The sequence below is a fragment of the Triturus cristatus genome, chromosome 1_2 (genome assembly GCF_964204655.1).
Source record: "Triturus cristatus chromosome 1_2, aTriCri1.1, whole genome shotgun sequence".
Lineage (NCBI taxonomy): Eukaryota > Metazoa > Chordata > Amphibia > Caudata > Salamandridae > Triturus > Triturus cristatus.
In genome coordinates, this window is record NC_140580.1 from 331,977,103 (window position 1) to 331,998,403 (window position 21,301).

General features: G+C 40.2%; 1 protein-coding gene across 1 annotated transcript in view; it reads right to left on the minus strand.

Annotated features, from left to right (window-relative positions):
• Positions 1 to 15,794, minus strand: part of PPIH (peptidylprolyl isomerase H) — a 101,778-nt gene extending 85,984 nt beyond the window's left edge. The window contains exons 1-2 of the mRNA XM_085603929.1: positions 15,664 to 15,794; positions 1,748 to 1,812 (exon numbers count right to left, since the gene is read on the minus strand). Of these exons, the coding sequence (XP_085460055.1) occupies positions 1,748 to 1,812; positions 15,664 to 15,729 (131 nt within the window). The 5' untranslated portion in view covers positions 15,730 to 15,794. The remainder of the gene's footprint in view (positions 1 to 1,747; positions 1,813 to 15,663) is intronic.
• Positions 15,795 to 21,301: the final 5,507 nt, after the last annotated feature.

The window sequence follows — 21,301 nt, forward strand, 5'->3', positions numbered from 1 at the left end:
CTACACTAAGTTGCAGTTTCACTGCATCGAAGTATCTGCACAGGTGAGGTAGCCAAGAAGAGGGAAGGAAAGGATTCCACGATTACTAGTTGCCTGAAACGAAGATATCACATAACTACATTGCACCTTACAAAATTCAGCAAATACACTTTAAAAACGCGTAGTTCCTGCATACTTTAAACATGGTGATCTTGTAACAACGCTGGACAGGAACATAAAAAGCATTAAATAAGTGAACTACTGAGCTACCACTCATGAGAAGCAGGGTCAAGATAACTCAAAAGATCCTTGAGAAGCTGAATGACAACCAGGGAAATAATGTAAGATTCACCCATTTCCACATCTCCAGAATAACCATGGAAGATGATGGAAACACAGGTGCTTCCTACTTCAATCTCATATATTAAAGTTACATTGTTCTTTAGCAAACTTATATGAAGTTAATATTCCTGAGCTAAAAAGAAGTTATGTTAACCTAAAATAACGATAGAGGGTATCACTCCCTCCTGTGGACAAAAATGTCAGCTGTCCTTTTCCTACTAGCAAACACTTTGTCAGTAGTAAGAAAATTTGGAGGCATCACCACTAGGAGTATTAGGATTTAAGGCTATTTAGTGTTGAGAAGGTATTTTAATCCCAGAGAGAGGTCAACAAATTCAAAGTATCAGAGAACGGCGGTAAAAACTGTCTCAGATGAAGACTGCTGTGTGGCAAAACATATATGAAGGAGATCAAAAGTCCCAGAACTTCTGAAATTATCAAAACAATGTCTGATAAGTGAAAATGGACACCAAATCCTTCAGGCACTCCTTTCCAGAAACAGATACACAAACCCTCTCCTGCCATTCAAGATCATTAGATGAATCAACCCTTGGTGATGGTAATAAAGACTTGGGTAGATTCTCAGCGAACCCACAACAGAATATTTATTTAACAACCATGAGACTCAACAAACCTATCTCAAGTGAAGGGGTCCGGATAAGTTAAACATCCAGGTATGGATAGAATAGCCCCACCTTGCATTGGAGAACTCTAGGAACTGGAGAGAGATCTTTGGCCAGCACTATCATCACTGTGGTCAGGCCCAACTAACTAGGTCTTTAAATTGGTGGTGGCAGACATGAAATTATGAATCCTGAAGGTCCGCTGAGCAAAGCCAATTTCCCTGCAGAACAGGAAACAAAAACTGGGCCAGATTAAATTTAAAGAATTCACTTTGCTGGAGTCCAACAGATCTGGAGTGATGAAAAATAAACTCTTTGTTCTTCATGGGCAGATCACTAAGTGAAAGAACTTGCAACAGCTTCTGGGACTGCACAATTGCTACAACAAGAAATTGTATCTGAACTAGCAAAGAACATTTTTTAATAACTAAATCACATTTTGGGCCAAAGGAGAGAATTAAGGCCCAGCAGGAAAAAGTTTTGTTTTAAGATACAAATCACCTTCAGATGTCTTGCATGCATGCCCACTTGTAAACAGAAAAAATAAATCTTTCTTGAACATGTGGTGTGCTGGAAGCCACCTTTGGTGCATGTATAACTCATGTCCTTGTTACCTATTCCTGAAATCTAAAAATAAAAGAAGAATTCGCGTACCAGTATACACGGTCCTTGATTTGCAGACTTCGAGGTAGGGTTGAAAACATCACCACCTCTTTTTCCCCCCCTTTGTTGACCTTTACAGTTACAAAGTTACCATAGTAAGACACCATAGTTGTGTACAGTGATAGAAATAGTTAAGATACCTGAAATTTTCTGCTGTTTTGGGCACAGTATCGGCAAACAGTTCTACTTTCATCCGCCCTACTTCCTGTAAAGTACAAAAAAAAAAAGAAACTTGCTAAAAATTCAAAAGAACAGGTAGAATAAAGATTATTTTACCTACGAAAAATTTGCTCAAATGGAGTAATTTCTCAGAAATAACACAGCAGCAACATAATGAAAAAAGTATACATATGAGAATCTGCCTTACAAAAGCATAAATATGGTAAATATGGTTCCTAGTACACCTAGCATTATATTAAAAGTGCTATGTAAACAGAGTGCTTGTGACATTACTACAATAACCTACCAAACTTCCAGCAAAGAGACGGGAAATAGGGTAGGATTGATATAGACAGTTTTCTCCACTAACAAGATGCGCTTCATAAAGGAGGAGAGCCTCGTCCTCCAAAATTTCCCTAACACTGTAGAGTTTATAAATCTAGTGATTCATCTCCTTTTTTCAGATGTTACTTCTACCCTGAACCCCACACCTACTATAATTCTGCCTCAGATACTTCACTAACTTGCAAATGATCCTCCCCTTACCTCAGCACCAGACTGAACTCTAGCCCTGCCCACCCAAATTACATTGCTGTGCCAGACCTGTCTTAACCATATCAATGCTCTTCCCAAATTTCAAATACATTGCAGATCCTATTCTCACCCTAACTCACTTTCTTAAGTACCCATTCAGTTAATCGGTCACTGTTACTACTCAAATTCCACACTTTCACAGCTTCAGTTTGAGCGTATTGCCAGTGGTTCTTGCCACTGTGCCTGTGATATCCAAGCAATTGCTTGGCAGAGGCACAAAGCTCATGGCAGTAATACTAGAAAGAACAAAATAAAGACAAGTGACGTCAAGGAAGATAAGTTATGATGTGAGTATATAAATAATTTGTTTTCATTGGCCCGAGTGAGGAGAGGGACTGAGTTTTGCAGCACCTACAATCAGTTTTCCTACATCAATAACAAATTCCACATATCACTCACTGACACACCAATTTAGAGAACTATTCATAAATATGCATATTAAAATATACACACTTATTATGGTACAATATATGTGTCTTTAAATTACATATGAACTATGGGGGGGGGCATTCTGGTTGCAGCAGTAACTATTACCGGTCGACAGTAGGCAATTTTTATTTTAGGATCTAATCAAAGCATTCCTTGATGTATTTTTGACAGGTGTTTTGTAATGATACCCCCATTTAAGTATATATAAAAAGTAATGGCTAATTTGTTAACTCAGTAATACAAGAAGCCTCGAAATTTGAAACATATTCCTCGAAAACTCCAAAGTTTGAGGATGCTGAATGTTGGTAGTAAATTATAGCTGTTTGGCTCCTCTTTTAGATGAGCCTGTCAGTTGTCTAGGCTGGTTAAATAAACCAGCATGCCCTGCATAAGCATTTTTTAGCACAGGGTCTGGTGGCTTTTTCCTCAATGTCTGCAAACTTTAAAAAAAGCTGATAAAAATTGCTCATCACAAACACACCACCATTCCAACTTGCTGAAACACTGTCATAAACCCAATTAGATCAGTCTTCCTCAGTGACAGTAGCAGAACTTTATCATCCCTGCCCCCATAGCAAAATCCCCATAATGTCTACACTACATCTAGCTGGCTATCTCCTCAGATTTTGAAAACTTCAAAGACAAACTATCAGGAGATTTCAATCTGTGGGATGATGAAACAAAATTTACATGCTGTAATTTAATTTATGCAAAGAGAATCTTTAGCCTTTTGCAACCTGTTGCAGAAGTGGGTTCAGGTCTATTTGATTTGAATCCAGATGTGGAGTTTAAAAAAATAAGCATGACAAACATTTGAGTCTATCGGCCATAGTAATCACCCACCCAGAGCAATAACTGAAGAATTAAATGTACCGTTTTCTATCATACTATTTGGTTGGTCTTCAGTTTAATTTGTATAAGATAGCTAGTCATCAAAAGGGGCAAAGGAGGGAATAGTAGGAGTATTAAAATTTAGCAAATACCAGACAAGCAGTCTGTTGGATTGTGTCATTTAGAAGTTATTTGTGCAGGTATTAGACATGCACGAAAAAGAGATTCTGTACCTTTGACTTGCCAGGACTTAGTGACCCAAATGTATTTTAAGCCAATATTGTCCTGCCAATAATCATAGCCTTTTAGGGCTAGTTACTCAATGAAGGGTGCTGTACAGATTAGCTTGGTTTGAGTAAGCATATTTTTTTTTTAAGTAATAGGAACCAATTTAAAGTAATATGATTTTGGGTACAAAGCATTATAACTGGTGAAATATGTAAATTTCATCCTTTGTGTTTTTGAGTTATCTTGAGGTAGAGTTGGGCAATGCTCCCATTGAGTATAATAATTATGGGGACGCTGTCCATTCATTCTATGCAAAAAATGATGTCCATAATGTTGATAACAGAAAAATCAGCATAGTTAGCGGCATTGAAACATAAATCCTCAGATTCAAAGACAGTGTAATATTGCAATTTAGAAAACGTGGAAGTCACAGTATCAACATCACAATCATCCAAATGTAACCTAGGTACTATGACATCACCCATGGAAACCCAGAACACATATGGTATCTGTGGGTCTCCGTAGGACTAAATACATCGAATGGTACTTTATACCATACAACTCCACCCGTGACTGGGACTGCTGAAATATTAACTAAGGACTGGTTTCTATTCATTTTATATGGTCGTTGATCACAAACAAAACAACAGTCAATACCATTGAAAACAGGATCCAGATATATATTCATGGTGGGGCTAGATAAGTGCGTTTTAACCAGGAGAGGAAAACACAAATTCGCACTGGTGGTGTGGGCAAAACCGAAGACAACGAAGAACTGTCCTAAGAAAAATTATCTTGATCGATATTGTTACCAGAGGTACTCGGCTGGAATTAAGGAGGCTGTGATTCTGCAAGTAGACTTGAGTCTTGTATTGCAGCAGGAGTCTCGACTGGAGGATCATAATAAACAATGTCCATCACGGAGTGTGCAGAAGGTGTACCAGGTACCAACCAGGTCAACTAAAGACTCAACATCCCGTCCTGCAGACAGGGAGAATCAGCAAGGACGGTGCTCACGGACTGTAAAGCGACATTCTGTATATAAACAACTCGAGGCATATTATGTAGAATTGGCCATATGGTGTAACTTGACATGTTCAATGGAAACAAAGCGAATATCTTGGTATCCTGGAAGTGGAGGTAAAATCACAGTTCGGGTACCCTGAACACCAAGCACTTGAACAGGAGCACGGTAGGAGGCACCAAATTCTTTTTTGATTGCCACCTTTTCAAGAACCAGATCAACAACTTTAGAAAGCCGGACAGTCACAGGAATCTGAACAGCCTCATCCGATTGTAGAGAGGAAGGCAAATGACTTGCAGCCAAAGTATAACTATATTTTTGTAGATCCCGTAAGACAGCACAGTGGTTGTCTACGTCAAAGGTAGCGGCAGCCGCCACAACATCTAGGCCATCAAGGTCTGGAACATACATCTTGAGGCCAAAGAGATTTCATACAGGGTCTGCACACCCAGAGATCTTTTAGGGAGGTTTTAAGTGTGTGCTGAACCCGATACAGATGAGTTAACCAGCCACAATTTGTGCCTAATGCCCTTCTGTTAAAGACTGCTTTAAGTCATAGTTCATCCTCTCCACAACAGAATTGCCCGTGGGGCAATATGGAGACAAGAAATGCACCTGCACCCCCTTCGAATCCCGGTATGCCTTGGAGGCGAAAGCCAGACCCTAGTCCAAATGGAAAGTGCCACAGGCATAAGTTCCGACAAAGACCTGCAAATCCTTAAGAACAGTTCGAGCTTTAGCCGAGCACTGTGGCTAGTCTCAAAGGAATCAAGATCAAGAATCTACTGCAGCCAAAATATATTTGAATGCATCATCTGAAACAAGGGGACCGCAATGATCTAGATAAATACAGCCAAAAGGCTGAAATGAACTATATAGATGTGTCTGAAGTGGTCTGGACACAGTCGAACACTTAATTTGTTGCCATAATGTCAAGCTTGCTGGCATAAGCCTCCCCACCGATAACGCTGCTGTAAGAGTGAAACTTTGGTAGAAACCCCTGCGTGCGCAAAGGCGATATCCTCACGAGGGCCACTATTAAAGAGTGTCTGCGGTCCAAGTTGGGTATCAAGCGATTTCCTACTCAAGGAATTGTTACTAAGGGAGCTTTCTCAGCATTTAACTGATACATGTATTTAGAAGGAAACCCTTGAGGAAAAGCCGTACCAGCCTAAGATGTGGCGATGGCAGTCATAATGTCATCATCAATTTTAGTAATAGAGCGCGTACCCGCGGCTACTTTAGTTGTGGCAACTGCAGATTTTGCTGCTTCATCAGCCATTGAATTCCCAATAGCGTGCATTCCCGCACGTTGATGTCCCAGTTTGTACATGTGTAAGCGGTAGGTGATCTTTAAGATTAGCCACTTTGACCCAAAGCATTTTATGCTTTATTGTGCTGCCTTTAGAATCCCGATAATCATTTTGTTTCCAAAAATGCAAATTGTCATTAAAATACTGTACAAAATACAATGAATCACCCACTGTGTGAGAGAATCAAATGCACAAGAGCTAAAAGGAGCGCTTACAGCTCAGCCAATTGTGCTGTACAGTCTCCTTAAGACTGTGTATGAATCAACGGGGAGTTGAAAACTCCATCGATCATAGTGCCTACAACAATAGCGCGAGCTGCAGAATAAGTCTGCTTAGAACCAATGGCTGGTTGTGCTGAGCCGTCAGTGTAAACGATACAATTATACTGATCAAGAGGAAGAAGTGATGACGGCAGAGGGTGAACATGTTCATATTGAAGAAACTCTTGCATTTGCAAGGAAGGGTCAAAAACAAAGGAAACATCAGCAGATAATAAAGACATAGCCCAATGAATTCAACGTGGGTGTGAAGGGCTTTTGAATTGGGAACACTAGCCTTTGTGACTGCGTCTAAGGCAGGCTCAGGGGAAACGACAAAGATGCGATTACCTGGTGCAAGTGGCCTTTCTTTAAGAATGGCCGTTTGCACCGCATTCCGAATTTTCTCAGTAGAAGAAAAACGCATTTCAGCAGGAGTGTACAAATTAGATTTATAAGCAATGGGGACTGTGTCACCCTCATTGAATGTTACATAAGTGAAACCAATTGCACCCGGCAAAATCCGGATGACCAAATTCGTGGCATTAAGCCTGGTGAGTAGGAACTGCGTTGCTAGCAGATCTGACTGCATATTACGTAAGACCTCAGTATGTTGTGGAAGCCAGGCGAAAGTGGAGAAAGTGGGGTGTATCAAGGAATAAAGAGGTTTAATTGACTGAGCATAATCAGGAATGTATGTTCTGCCAACATTTTAAAAACCAAGCAGAGATTGCAATTTTTTGAGTGAAGAAGGGGGTTGCAATTGTTCACGTTGTCCCCAAAATGAGGGGCCAAACCCCTACCCTCATTGGTCAATTCATAACCAAGAAAAAGTACAGCAAAAACGCAATGTGCAATTTGGTAAAACTGAACTTGTAATCACATTCAGTGAATCGCATTACTATGCAATCGACTCTCTCCAAATGAGGATTTAGTTCATCATCAGTAAGGTATAGATCATCGACATACGACGAAGAGTCAGGATCAAGGTCATGTAAAAAGGGACACAATCCGCACCACAAAGACACTGGGGCTATTCTTATACCCCATTGGTAAACGGGCGTATAGGCGCTGGAAACCGAGGGCAGTAACTGCAGACTAGTCACAGCTCTAAGGAGCCAGGTTGTGACTGAAAACAACGTTAGAAATATCTAGCCTAGTCTTGATTTTTTTTACAGACGATATTGTTAATCGAAGTTGACCCAGGCGTATTCTGCACTGCGAAAGTCAGTGAATGACTATTCCAATGCCTGTAATCTAAGAGGATGCGATAGGAACCATCAGATTTCAAAATTGGAAACAGGATTATTTATAGGAGAGACACTGGGCTCAATCACACCCTGATACTCAAGTTGCGCTAGGATGTCTTTAGCGTTGCGTTTAATTGGATATTGAGGTTGAGATTTCGAGGTGGAAAGTACGGGAATAACATGTAATGAGGAATCCTTATCCCAACCAGCCTGGTTGCAGTATAAGGAAGGAGCTAGAGCCAAGGCCCACTCAGAAGCATAAGCATAATTGGTGTCATCCGGGAAGAGATGTGAAAAAGAAGGGAGAATCCCTTCCTGGCCTCGAGGACAGGCGAGAATAAAGGTAGAAGGCCAATCGACCTCTGCTAGCAAAATGTCTTAAGAAGAAGTCAGATTATCCCAAAAAATAGCATTAATGGTGGGTTTAATATCACCTTCAATTTGAATATCTAAATGATATAGTCGATCCGGAGGAGCAACGTGGGTGTCTGCTGTTTCAACAGTAACAAAAGTGTGAGTTGCTCTCGCCTCCAGAAACTAGCGGAGTGTCTGGCGCACCACGGTGACCTCCACTGCGCTGTTGAGTAGAGTCACCACCCAACTCCTGTCCAGGAGAAGGGTTCTCACCGTTTGGGATATATTTCACTGCCAAAGCAGCAACCACCTTCTTTTGGAAGAGGGCTCTATACGGAGGCGGTTCCTCTCTCTTGACTTTGTTTAAAAAGGAGCGTTGCACGTCCCGCTTCGGCTGTACGGACTCGCTTTGTCCGTGATCCTGTCGCCCTCCTCTGTTGTACGGTTGATCAGATATTCCCGAAAGGAATGAGGATCAGGAACCTGAAAACGATCCGGAGTCTTAATTTGAGTGTGATCATGCAAGTCATATCGCCACTTAGAAGTGTCCGGTGGCAGTGACCTGCCACAAGACCTAGGCTTCTGTTGTTGTTATCTAGATTTATCCAAAACCGGACAACCTTCCTTTCAAGGAGGCGGTTTGCCCAGAGATTGCACAGATAGTCTCAACCCCAAACTATTATGTCTCAAAGATGTATAAACATCTAAAATAATGACATGGAACTCATGCACACAGTCAGCTGCGGTCACAGCAGTAAGTTGTAGGCGTATTATCAAGGATGCTGCTTTACCTTCAACATTAGAAAGAATCATTTCGGAGACTACGGGAAAATTACCCACTAGCTTCATCCCCAAATCCTGGGCAGGACCTGCCACATGTTCATTCTGTACATGTTTGAGAACATCCAGAAAGACGCTCATCGAGGGGGTGGCATAAAGTGTATACACTTTAGCAAACACCTTCCCCCAGGTGTTGCAGTCGACCAAGGAGGGGGACCAGACCAGTAGGCAAACACATAGTAAGGATCCTATGCCTCTCCACAGGACCAGTAAGGGGAAAAACAGCATCAAGCTGATCAATTTTTTGAGTATTCCAAAACGTAAAGTCTTCACGATTAAGGGGTTGTTTGCCCATAACGGAGTTAATAATAACCAGGCTCATAAGTCCTCCGCCTTGTGGGGCCTGCACAGGAGGCGCAGCCCCAGGTGGAGCTCACAAAAAGGCACATGCAACAAACGTCTATATAACTAGACCAGTTGAGTGTACAATAAACATACATCAGCCACAGTAGCGGTGGCATTGTGAGAATAAGGGGTAAATCCTGCCAAGACAGGCCATCAACACTTAAAGGGCCCATGCGAACAGAAGCAAGATGATGGGGAAGGGCGCCATTCAACCCAATATGGTGCTCTTAGGCAGTAAGCGGAAGCGCAATGACCACTTAAGGGCGATAAGCAGCAGTAACATTAGCTATAGTATAAGTATAAAAAGTATTATCATTTGCATCCACAGCAGGAAATGTAACCCAGGAGTAAAAAACTTTAAAACGATATGCAGGGTCCGCTTCAACGAGAAAAACAACTAGAGACCCCGCATTGGGGACTCCATGTTGCAGCAAATGCTGAGTTACCGCTGCAGGGCAATGCGCAGGAATCGCAACCGGTTGAGCCATATGCAGAAACAAGGGATTCAAACTGTATCACAGAAACGGGTATAAACCTTTTAAAATTCAAGCTTGAAAAACCTACAGTAAGAGGAGGTGCCTACAAACTGAGCAGGTAAAAACCCCACAACACGGACATCTCTGGGCAAAGGTGAGAGGGGATTGTGGGCAGGCATAAGTGCTACTCAGTATTCCCGCAAATAAGTACCAGACCAAACAAGGGCAGAGCCATGTTGCAGGGATTCTGCAAAATCACAGAACTATGCTTGGGGCCATAGAACCGTAGTAGGCAAGGACTGAGTTATCCTACCACCTTAGTACCCATGAGGCTCAGGGGTGTGGAATTTAATAAAATATCTACTTGTCCATGGGACAGGTTGCTTCCTAAATATACTTGTCCTGTAACTAAATCCACTTGTCCCTTTAGTGCCATGTAGCGTGGTGACAAATTATGGCAGCAATCTCATTATATAAGAGCTCTGATATGGCCTCTCTGATTATGCCAGGGCTCATACCATATTGGTGTTTGAAAACCTGCAATCCCTTTATGTTGCCGCAAATCTACATACTGGAGCTAAAGGTAGTCGTAAGCAATAGTTCCAAGGTTAGAATGCCCTTTTGAGTCCGTGCAAACCTACTAACTTGCATGTTTTAAGGGTTTTCAACAACTCTTCTCTAATCTTTTCCCATACTGAGAAGTGTTGGAAATTTACTCCTGACAATGGCAGACATAAACCTTCTTCCAGAGTTGGGGGAAAAAGTGGTTGGAGGGAAAGTGAACTTGCAAGCACTCAGATTTTCGCATGAGTAAATCTACACATGCATATTTGCTCATGCTAAAATGCAGTTCACAAATATTTTCTAAAAACACTATATCTTGTCCTAATTCTGTAAATTCTTGGTAATCCACGAAAGCTGTATAGCTGCACTTAATGTAAGGACATATACCATGGGTGCACTTTTGAGATGTTCTGTAATAATTGAATCCCTGATTTGGTATGCCGTTGACATTGACCTTTTGTGTTTATTAAAATTCGGACTCTCTCTGTATTGGCTGACTTCACTGTGAGTGACAGCATTCTGCTCTTTCACAAGGAGCATATCTGCACAGAAAGTAGTTTTGTTCAGTGTCAGTAACTACTGTGGCAGTGCGTGCTTTTCGACACCAAAAACAAGTTTTGATTTTGCCAATGTTTGTTATAATGGTGAGGGCCTCGCAGCTCACACACCAATAAGGTTTTACAAAAACCATGCCAAAACAAGTCACACATTGACAAAACTAAAAAGCTGGCCATCGATTTCAGCCCTACTGGCATTGCCAATGCTTGTTTTTTTGTTTCCCATATTCTTCTTGAAACTGGTTACACTGATTTTCCATTATGAATATTTTGGGGAAATACTAGCATGCATTAAGACATGTTACTAAATGATGCTGCAAAGAAATGGTACCTGAAATTTTACAGTAGTTTAGCAAAATGTTTTTTCCTTGCTTTCATTTTTTTATGAACATTTTATTTTGAAAGCAAAGATTAATCAATCTTGCTTTCAAGCTTCTACAAATATTTGCTTTAAAACAGAAAGCATTCGGAGAACATTATACATAGCCGCATGTTGCTAAACTTTGAAAACGTGTACACACATTTTTATACTGGAACCACTGTCAGTAATGCAGCCAGAGCTTACAAATTTACTTAGAGCGATCACCCTAATAATTAAATCTTTCGATTAATGAACCATAAATACAAGTTTGAACAGCATTAACATATTGACAAAAATATTAACTTAACTGCAGACAGTGCACTTCCCTGATCCATAATGTGGTACTGCAAACTGGCAGCCAAAGGGTTTGTGCTGCAGGGGGTGGGGCCTACTTGTCCCAAGGACAAAATACACATGAAAACTTGTTGCCCTTGACCCCAAACAATATGTCCTGTGCCTCGGGCTATAGGAATTCCACATCCCTGAGCCTGACTAGCTATAGTGTCTCACTTACCCTCCTACTCACTCACAGAGAAACAAGTAATTAGCAACCCCAGAACACAACACTCCTGACTCTCAGGAATTACGGTAACAGGACACAGCCTTTCGCTCTCACACTCGTACCTGTCCACAATAAGATCTGACAGAGACATGAGAACAATTTTAAATATTTATTTTAAATATTGTGCGTTAGTATGCAGTACACGCGCCGAAACAAGTAGGAAGATGCCTAACACAAATACGGTCAGTATAGTAAGTAATACATAAATCATAACAGGAGCTGTTATGATATTAGACAGGGTGGACTAATCCCCCCACCCTTCTAAAGAAGCAAAGTGATTATATAAAAAAAGGGCTCTGTGTGTTTGCAGCAGACACCGTACTTTAGGATGCACAGATGAAGGTTTTACATCTTAGCACTGCAAACAAAATGGTCCAGCCATGATTTTCCACATCTAAAAAGCCACAAGAACTTTGTTGGCATATACTTACTCTATAGCCTTCACCAGAAAGTGTGTATTAATATAGAGTTGCCGGCCTGGTATAAAGGCATTTTTATCTCTAGGTATAAATTGGGGTATTATAGCTGCAGCCTCAAAAAAAATTCATTTTGCCATGAATTTGTAATCGGTATTTAGTAGCGCTATTGAATGAAAGCAATTTAAATTGCCTGGATTCTTCACGTTATAAGTAGCAAATAATATTTCCTCTGGAAAAATAAGCGGGAATTTTTTTTTTTTTCAAAACAAATTTTATTGCGTCTTACAGCCATACATTTCCTGCTGATACCTGGAATACTGATACATATAAGAGTGCATAGAGTGGAATTGCCGATGTCGACAGTTATAACATGTTCAACAGTAAAACATAAAAGCCAGTGCCATGCCATTAAAACATTGCCCGATATCGTCTACCCACGGCCCCCTAGCCATATCAGCTTAAAATAGAGACGCAGGAAACCTCCAACCACATTACTATCTCAATGCCTCAGCAGCTTGGGAAATAGAGGCGACTGGTTCCAAATAGAGACCACAGTAGTCTGCCCACCTTTTCCATATTTGGGGTGTGTCTGGGGGCATCCTCTCACTTTAAAAATTGGGAGTTCTAAGCCCATACAGAAATCCATTCCCCTCCTCCACACTTCAACCCGGGGGGGGGATGTAGCCTTCCATGACCTGGCTATGTACCACTTTGCTAATGCAAGACCGAGGAACAATAAGTGACGTTTATACCTAGAACCTCCTATACCTTCCTAGACAATTTTGGCGAGGCAGGCATGTCCCACCCTAGAACCTCCGAAAGGGAACTCAGGACCCTCTGCCAGAACCTCTGAAGCGCAGTACAATGCCAGATTGTATGAAACCCTCCATAGAATGACATTGCAGGCATTCCACCAGAGGGGATTACACCAGGGTGGTCCTCCACAGTCTGTGTGTGGTGAAATACACCTGGTGAAGGTATTTAAATTGTATGAGTGGAAGACAAGATGCAATTGCCACACCGCGCTGGGACTCTCGTGCCTCTGTCCAGTCATCTCAGATTAGCGGTCCCAGGTCTCCCTGCCAGGCTTCTCGAAGTGCATCTAAAGTGTTGGGGCTATTAGTAACTATTGTTCTGTATATTTTAGTGATCTTATGGTCACCCAAGTCGCCCATGAAGACCTTTGCCTCAATAGAATTACTCAGGTATATCATCTAGGTGTAGCATATAGGGGGAGACGACATGCCAGAGCTGGAGGTATTTCTAGAACTGTGTTTGGGGAACAACAAATTCTCGTCAAAGCTCTTGAAATGATTTTAGGATTTGGCCCCGCATAACCACCTCCAAAGTGGATATACCTATGCTGTACCAACCACTGAATCCAGTGAGTGTCGAAAGTTGAGGCAAAAGGCCATTATGCCATAGGGGAGTTTCTCTGGTCAATTGTCCCCACCATTCCAATCCGACGTAGGGCCTGCCTCCATAGCATGAACACAGTCCTTGTCGCCGGTGGGAGGGTACAAAGTGTAGTCCCCGATTGAAGAAGTGTGTGTATTGTCAGGTCGTCCATTATCCAGCGCGCTACTGCATATGCCGGGTCCCTTCGATCCCCATACCAGCAGTCATTCAGTACCAGAAGAGACGCTGCATTATATGCCTGGATATCTGGAGTGGCCAGTCTCCCACAGTATATGGATTGGAAGAAGGTTCTCAAGGCAACCCCGGGCCCAGAGTAATTGACCCAGGAGTGCGTTCATCAGCCTGAACCATGTGGTCGGTATCAGATATGGGTGGTTCTGTAGATGATATAGCACGCGAGGGAGGGAGAACATTTTAAAATTGGCTGATGCAGGAATTTTACCTCCAGATAAAATATTATTAAATAGTTGTGTCATTGGGGCCATAAGCTGCTAAATAAAGATCTGGTACCACTCAGATGTAAAACCGTCTTCATCCACAGCTTTACCCCTTGGTAAGTTCTTTATGACACCAATTAGCTCTTCCTACGTTACTTGTCTAATTAATCCTGCAGCTTCGCCAGATAGTAACCATGGAATAGACCACTTCTGAAGATACTTAAAGATGGATGCACAGGGTGGATCTACATGCTCATGGTAAAGATTTTCAAAATGCTTCTGGAATGGCTGCTTTGTTTAAGCTCATTTGTGTAGCTAAATGTTTGTGGATAATGAATCTTTGTAATCTGAGTAGCTATAGCTCTACATTTCATATGCCAAGCCAGCTATTTCCCGATATGCTCCCTTTCCTGATAGAGTTGTTGCCCTGCTGATCTAATGACCAGCTCTTTTTCTAGAAGGAAGAGCTTTAGTTCTAGCTTTGCCTTGTCTCATTGGCAATAGTTTTCATGATTAATTACCGTATTCAGAGCGACTTCAGCCTAGAAGAGTATATTCTGCATGGATAGGAACTCTTGGTTTCGCTTCTTCCTTCTTAGGTCTTCTAGGGACATTACTTCACTTCTCAACGTAGCCACACGTTTTCCACACAGATTCTATAGGTGCCTAGCCAATATTTACCTAAAAAATGATTAGGACCTTATCCTTAACGCTTTTGCAGAATTCTTTATCGAAGTTCGGTTTAACTTCCACCTAGGAATTCCTTTGTGCATGGGGATACACATTAATATCTAAAGCAAGAGCTGTATGGTCAGAAAACCAATTAGGTAGTAAATTGCAAAGTCTATTAATCCCTAATTTGGACTTTAAAAAAAGTAAATTCTTGAAGCTCACTAATGTGTATTGCTGAACAGAAGGGTTTGATGATCACGATAAATAAAACCTAATTCAGACTTCAAAGCCTGGAGTACTTGAGCAACGTGTGCTTTTTTTGGCACCTCCTTTTTTTGGGAAGGGCGGAATAAATAGTTGGGTTTGCTGTCTGATCATACGAGAATTGTTAAACCTATACTTACAATGTCGCAGACGCGAACATTCAATAATTAACTTATCAACTCCTGTTTTGTGCATTATTTAGCTTAGAGATTCCTGGTTTTGCGAGTTAAAAGTGAGGACATTTAGTTTACCACTTTTATAACTTCCTAATCCAAGTAAAATGGAACATGAAATTCTACAGATTTCTATATTCAATTCTCAATCGTAGACACTCCAAAACGTTGCCGTGTAACAAAATGATGGAATCGAAATTAGAAGTGCCTAGCAGAACGTGGCGTTCTGTGGACTAAAAAGGCAGAACTGGTTTAGGAAAATCGCACTACATGGGGTTACCCGCCAAATACGAAAGTAGAGAGTGAGACAGATCCTTGGACAGTAAGTAGAAAAGGGTGAACTTAGCGGCGCCATTCTGTGCGGAACCACATGTAACAGAACGTGTAGCACTTGGGAAGGCAAAAGGTGCTGCACCAGATACACATCGGCTAAAGTCGGAAGGAAGCGCGTAAACTACTGTGCGCACAGTCCGCAGCATAACGTAGTCAGGAGCATCCTAACATTACTTCCACCGTAAAACACCTCACCTGCCCACCTATAGTAACATCAAAGAATACTATAGGATTGCTTGAATTTGAAGCCAGAACCGCCATGCTTGTGACTGTGACCCGGAAACAGAACTGGAATTGTTTCCGATGGTGCAGCGTTTCACGACATTTGCGATAAACATAGAAGAAAGATAGGAAGAGAACGGATTTGCGTTCCTCGATTTTTCGTTTCGGGGTAACTCAAGTGGGAGATTTATGTTTTTTTACGTACTCGGCCCATTACTGAATTAGGAAAATCTGAAACATTATGCCGTTTATTTCCTTCACTATTTCTACGTACTGTTGTAAGTAGAGGTGGGCGAGCCAACGAATTAACAATGTGAGCCTTATCAGAGCCTGGCTTGGAATTTAGCGCCCCTGCAGGGGCCGAACCCTAAAATGTTTTTGGAAATTGTACAACAAACAATACGATAAATAGGATAAGTCTTTACAAAATTTCAAAAAGTGCATTTCGTTAACATATACTAGCTTTCACATTAGCACGTCACAGCACTGCACTGAGAAAAAAGAACTTATTAAAAGTGATAGTTTTTAATCATTAAATAATAAACATTCCTGCTCTGCCCACACCCCAGCGACAGTGCCATTATTGAACCAAGAGGCAAGACTGTTGTCATGTAAGGCGTGTATGTGGCCAAAGTTCTTATAGATTGATGGACATTAAACATCAATCAAATTATTTGATTAAACAAGATAGGTTTTTATACAGCTGGTATTCTAAACTCGCCTATTTGAAAGTGCCTATATATGTGAAAAAGAAGGAAAATGAGAACTAATGGAACAAAATCTTTGCCTAAAATCACATTGTTTTGTTAAATCTAGGTTTTGGGTCACATGAAAGCTTGGCTCTTTAATAAGCTTGAGGTTCTAACAGGATCTCAAGCTGAGCCAGGCTTAAAACTCGTGCTTGGTTCAAACTTTCAGCAGCTCACCGCCTCATTTTTCTTCTAATTTGCACATCAAGAATTGGGTCACACCGTCAGAAATATGTGTAAAACACATATTTTCAATGATAATTCATATGCACTGGTGAGGCGCAACATTTTTAGGTCTCACTTGAATTTGCTGCTCTCTGCCAGAGATTTAAAATCCTGTAGGTCAAGTTTTGAAGTAGTAACTCTAAAATTAATTTATATAATGCGTTGTACCACATTGAGAGATGTCAAAACACGTTTATCCCTATATGAGTTAAAGTAAAGTAGATCTAGTTTTTAATTTTTACATTTTCTTTTCCAAACATAGTGGCCATATAATTTCCACTACTGCTAAGTTTAACAGATGATCCAACCTTCGTGCCCCGTCAAACTTCCTCATCCCTGCACCTTCCTGCCCTCCATGACAGGATTACTGTATATCACCCAATACTGCTAACGTCCAGAATACACTAGGTGGCTACTGTGGAAAATTCTTATGTTCTTCTACCACCCTTCGGCTTGCATTAGTACTTTTTTAGTGTGGGTGAAGGCTGTGTAAGATGTTATATGCCGTCCAGTGAGGCCCTCAACACTACACACAACTTGAACCCCGTCAAGCTCTTATTGCAATGCAAAGATTTGCTCCACCACTCATTCCGCCAGAACAAATTTAAATACTTTCTTCTCTTAATTGATCACCAGTTTCCTCCTACGAACGACACCAGTCTGCCATCTGGAGGGTCACCTCTGCCCATGACATGAGGTCATCTTCTAATTGTTTATATCTTCTGATTTGTCTTGTCAGTATTTCCTTAGCTGTGGCCCATACTACCATATTCTGTGTCCATTTAGCAATTTTTGGCAGTCGCACACTAAGCCAATGCATAGCTATTTTCCCTTTCTCAAGAACCAATCCAAGTGACTGTAATTTTCTAACCATTTTGTCAAGCCTAGCTGCATTTATGCCCATATGATTTTCCACCTTCATGATAATCTGTGTCTTCTGCTTTGCTGTAGCATATGAAGTAGAATGATCTGATCAGGTGCGGAAGGGGACTGAAGTAGAGGTAGAAAAGGAGTGGAAAAATGATTGAGCGCTATGGCACTCCACAGTGTTCCATTTGAGAAGCAGAGTTGTATGGAGGCATTGTTACTAGGATTTGTCTTTGAGATATAGTACACTTTTTTTCAAAGTGGAATAGCCAAGCAAGGCTTGACCCAGTCTTTGGTCAGATGTCTGTCTCTGACTTAGCCATTGTCCCATGTGGACTGGTGAGCTAAAATAAAGCAGAGTCTAACATTCCAGACACTGCACTTTGCGTCCCTAAAGAAGTTACAAAATGCAGGATGGACATGCATGAAATCTAAAAAGGTGCTTTTCAGCTGTGTCTATCTACAACTGAGAACATTTCCCATGTTCACCACTAAATACTTATAGCTGTAGAGCATCCTTTTCTGGATGTGATATCCTCTTTGTTTTACTAATCAATTTAACTGCTGTCATTGGGCTGCTGACCCACTCACTCTTACTGTTTGCTAAATCGGGAAAAGGCAGTGATCTTAACTAACATAAAAATAGTCTCTTCCCTTATGCTTAACTTTGTTCATTTTTTTTTTCTAGAACGTCAGTTTGAAGTTTTATACTTAAATGGAGTCACATTAAATTAACATTTGACACTTGTATTTACTGAACATACTAGGTTAATTTAGGTCTTGTAATTATTGAAATTAGAACACTATCCTGTGGTGGTAAAAGGGAGTGAGAGGAGGATTTTCATTATGTGGCTTGATAGCAAAATAAGTAATAAGAAAATCTGGGTTAAGATACCAGCTTCCCCATTTGATTTAATTGTGTGATCCTATGCAAATCACTGTACTTCACTGTGCCCTCTTTTAGCTAAGTGTAAACATTTGGGCACAGTAACGGAATTAGTTCAGGATGAGCACTGTATAAATAACATACCTGTGTATGGTTTAAGACACAATAATGTTGCTTCTCAGCTCATGCTATAATATTGGCCAGATATACAACACACTTGACAAACAAATCTTTTGGTTCACTTGATAACCATAAGAACTAAAGTTTTAGATGATTTGGTAAAAGAAGCAAACTGAAATTTCATTAAGAAAAAGAAAGCTATCCAGGAATTACAGCCTTATAATAAATTGGTTGCTGAAAAGTTGAGTGTAATTGAAAATCAGTGTGAGCACAACCATGTACTCAGAAGGTAGCAATATTCAGGCTTTCATTATTACGCTTTTCAAGTATGTTGTATTGAACAATCTGGACAGCACTGATTTCAAATGAGAAATCCAGCAGAAACATAGGGATACTTTTCAATTAAGACCAAACAAATTCACACAAAATTCTTGTAATTTTCCTTTCGTACACTGCTAAAAAGCAGGTTATGCGCACAGCAATAAAATTCAAGACTTTCCAGACACAAGAGTTTTTATCAAATCTTTGCTCAACTATGTACTGGGCTATAGAAGACAGGAAATAGAGATGGGAAAAATAATGAAAGGAATGAAAAAGCTGGGAGCTAAATGGCAGATGATGTTTCCAGCAAAGCATCAGATATTGTGGTGCAACAAAATTCACAATTTGAGATTACTGGAGTATGTCAATGGCTTGATGCACATTATTCAAAGGTTTCCTGTGATTTTTTTTTACCTAGATATCCTAGAAAAACATATTGTCGGACTTTGATATAGTTGGATTTACATCGTGATTACAAAGATATCTGTGTTTGAAATATTGCAGGTAAGTATATTTTTATATTGTTGCCAAGAATATTGTGTGTATAATATCGATCTATATTGTATGTTTTTTATATTTTGAATACATATATATTTTCATTTTTTTATTCTTGCTATTTAATTTGGTAATATGTTTTAGAAACTGCATGTTGGGTTTACAGGGGAAGAGATTGGGTAGTACTTTTAAAGTCAACATTTTTAAATCATATTTCTTTTGTATAATTTAAAAATTGTTAATGGTATTTTTTATGTAAAAAGTCTAAATAATTGTATTTTTTTATTTTTGATTGTGTTTGTGTGTACATGTTGTATTTTACATTTTTTTGCAATCGTTTTTAATGTGCATAACTTTGGATGTAGGATTCATAGGGGCACAGGGTGGAGAGGATTTTACATTTTAATCAAAATTTGTTTTAGGATTTTTTTTATTTATTTGCAATATGATGTTTTTGTTTTAATTTTTTTAATTAAATTGAAGTTAACTTCAAATTAGGTAATTTGTCTACCTTAGTGTATTCTTATATACATTTAGATGTAAATAGTAATATATTTAAAATATTTGTTTGAGTGATTGTGATGTTTAATTTTGTTACTTTTATTGTTGTATATAAAAACTATTTTTCTGTATATATTTATATTTGCATCTTTTAATGTTTTGGAACTATTTCTAGCTATTTGTGTATTTTAAAAAAATGTTGAAAACATTTCTTGTTTTTTTTTATTCATGTTAGTAATAAAAAATGTACTGTTCGTTTTATAGTTAGTATTATTAAATATTTTTTAGCATTTTAAAAAATAAATATAATTGAGATTTCAATTGATATAGTCAAGAATACTTTGACCAAATGTAAAATAATTTTAATTAATTTATAATTGTCAAATTTTATTACACTTATTTTTACATTTTAGTTTTATGTTGTTTGTAATTGTTTTTATTTGTTTTAATTTGGTTTGAGACATTTTGAGGTTTTAATGCATTGCTGGTAAGTTTACACCCATCAAAGACAATCGCTTTCTACAATGTAGCATAGGAGGGTGAGTCTTCACCTCTCAAAGTCAAACTCTTTCCCCAGTGTGGCTTATGGTGGAGTGTGAATAAATAATCTAGTCTATACTTTCCCCTGTTTGATTTAGGTTGGAGTGTGAATAGTAGATCTACACCACTTGAAGTTCAACACTTTCAACATTGTGGCTTAGATTGGAATGGTAATAGTAAACTTGCACCCTTCAAAGTCCAACACCTTCCCTAATGTGGCTATGATTGTACTGGTAATAGTAAACACTTTCCCTAATGCGACTTAAATTAGCACGGGAATAATACACATACACTCCTCCCTTCTACATCTGTAAGTTATATATATTGGAGTGGGAATAAGTAGTCTATGTGTTTTAGAATTAGGTGTTCATGTTGTAGTTTCTAGTTGTGTGGCTATAAAAAATTATATTTATAAAAATACATCATTTAAGGGGCCTATATTACTTATTTCTAAGTTTAAATTATTACATGCCGAGGGGTGTGGCTTGGCAAGCCATCATTGTGGACGTCTGCAGAGTGAGCTCCGTCCAGCCTTAATCTACATCCTACATTTATCCTGCTTCTCCGGCCTGTTTGCACCCTTCAAGACTGGCCCGGGGGTGTCGCAACCTGGCGCTGCATGATTGAGGCGGGTCCCGACCTGCGACAAGGCCTGGGGCGGTAGAGCGACGACGGCCACAGATGGGGCCTGTGAGTGGCGTTGAAGCCGGGACCTTGCCTGTGTTCCCCGGCGGGGGGCGGAGCCGCGGCGGTTGGACTGGCCCGCTGAGTCGAGGAGGCGGGCAGATTGCTGGGGGATGCCTCCCGGCCGTGTGTCTCCTGCTGGTGCCTGGCATCCTCCCCGCACCTTGAGAGCTACAGGGCAGATCTCCCTTGATCGGCGATCGTGTCGGGCCGCGAGGGAGAG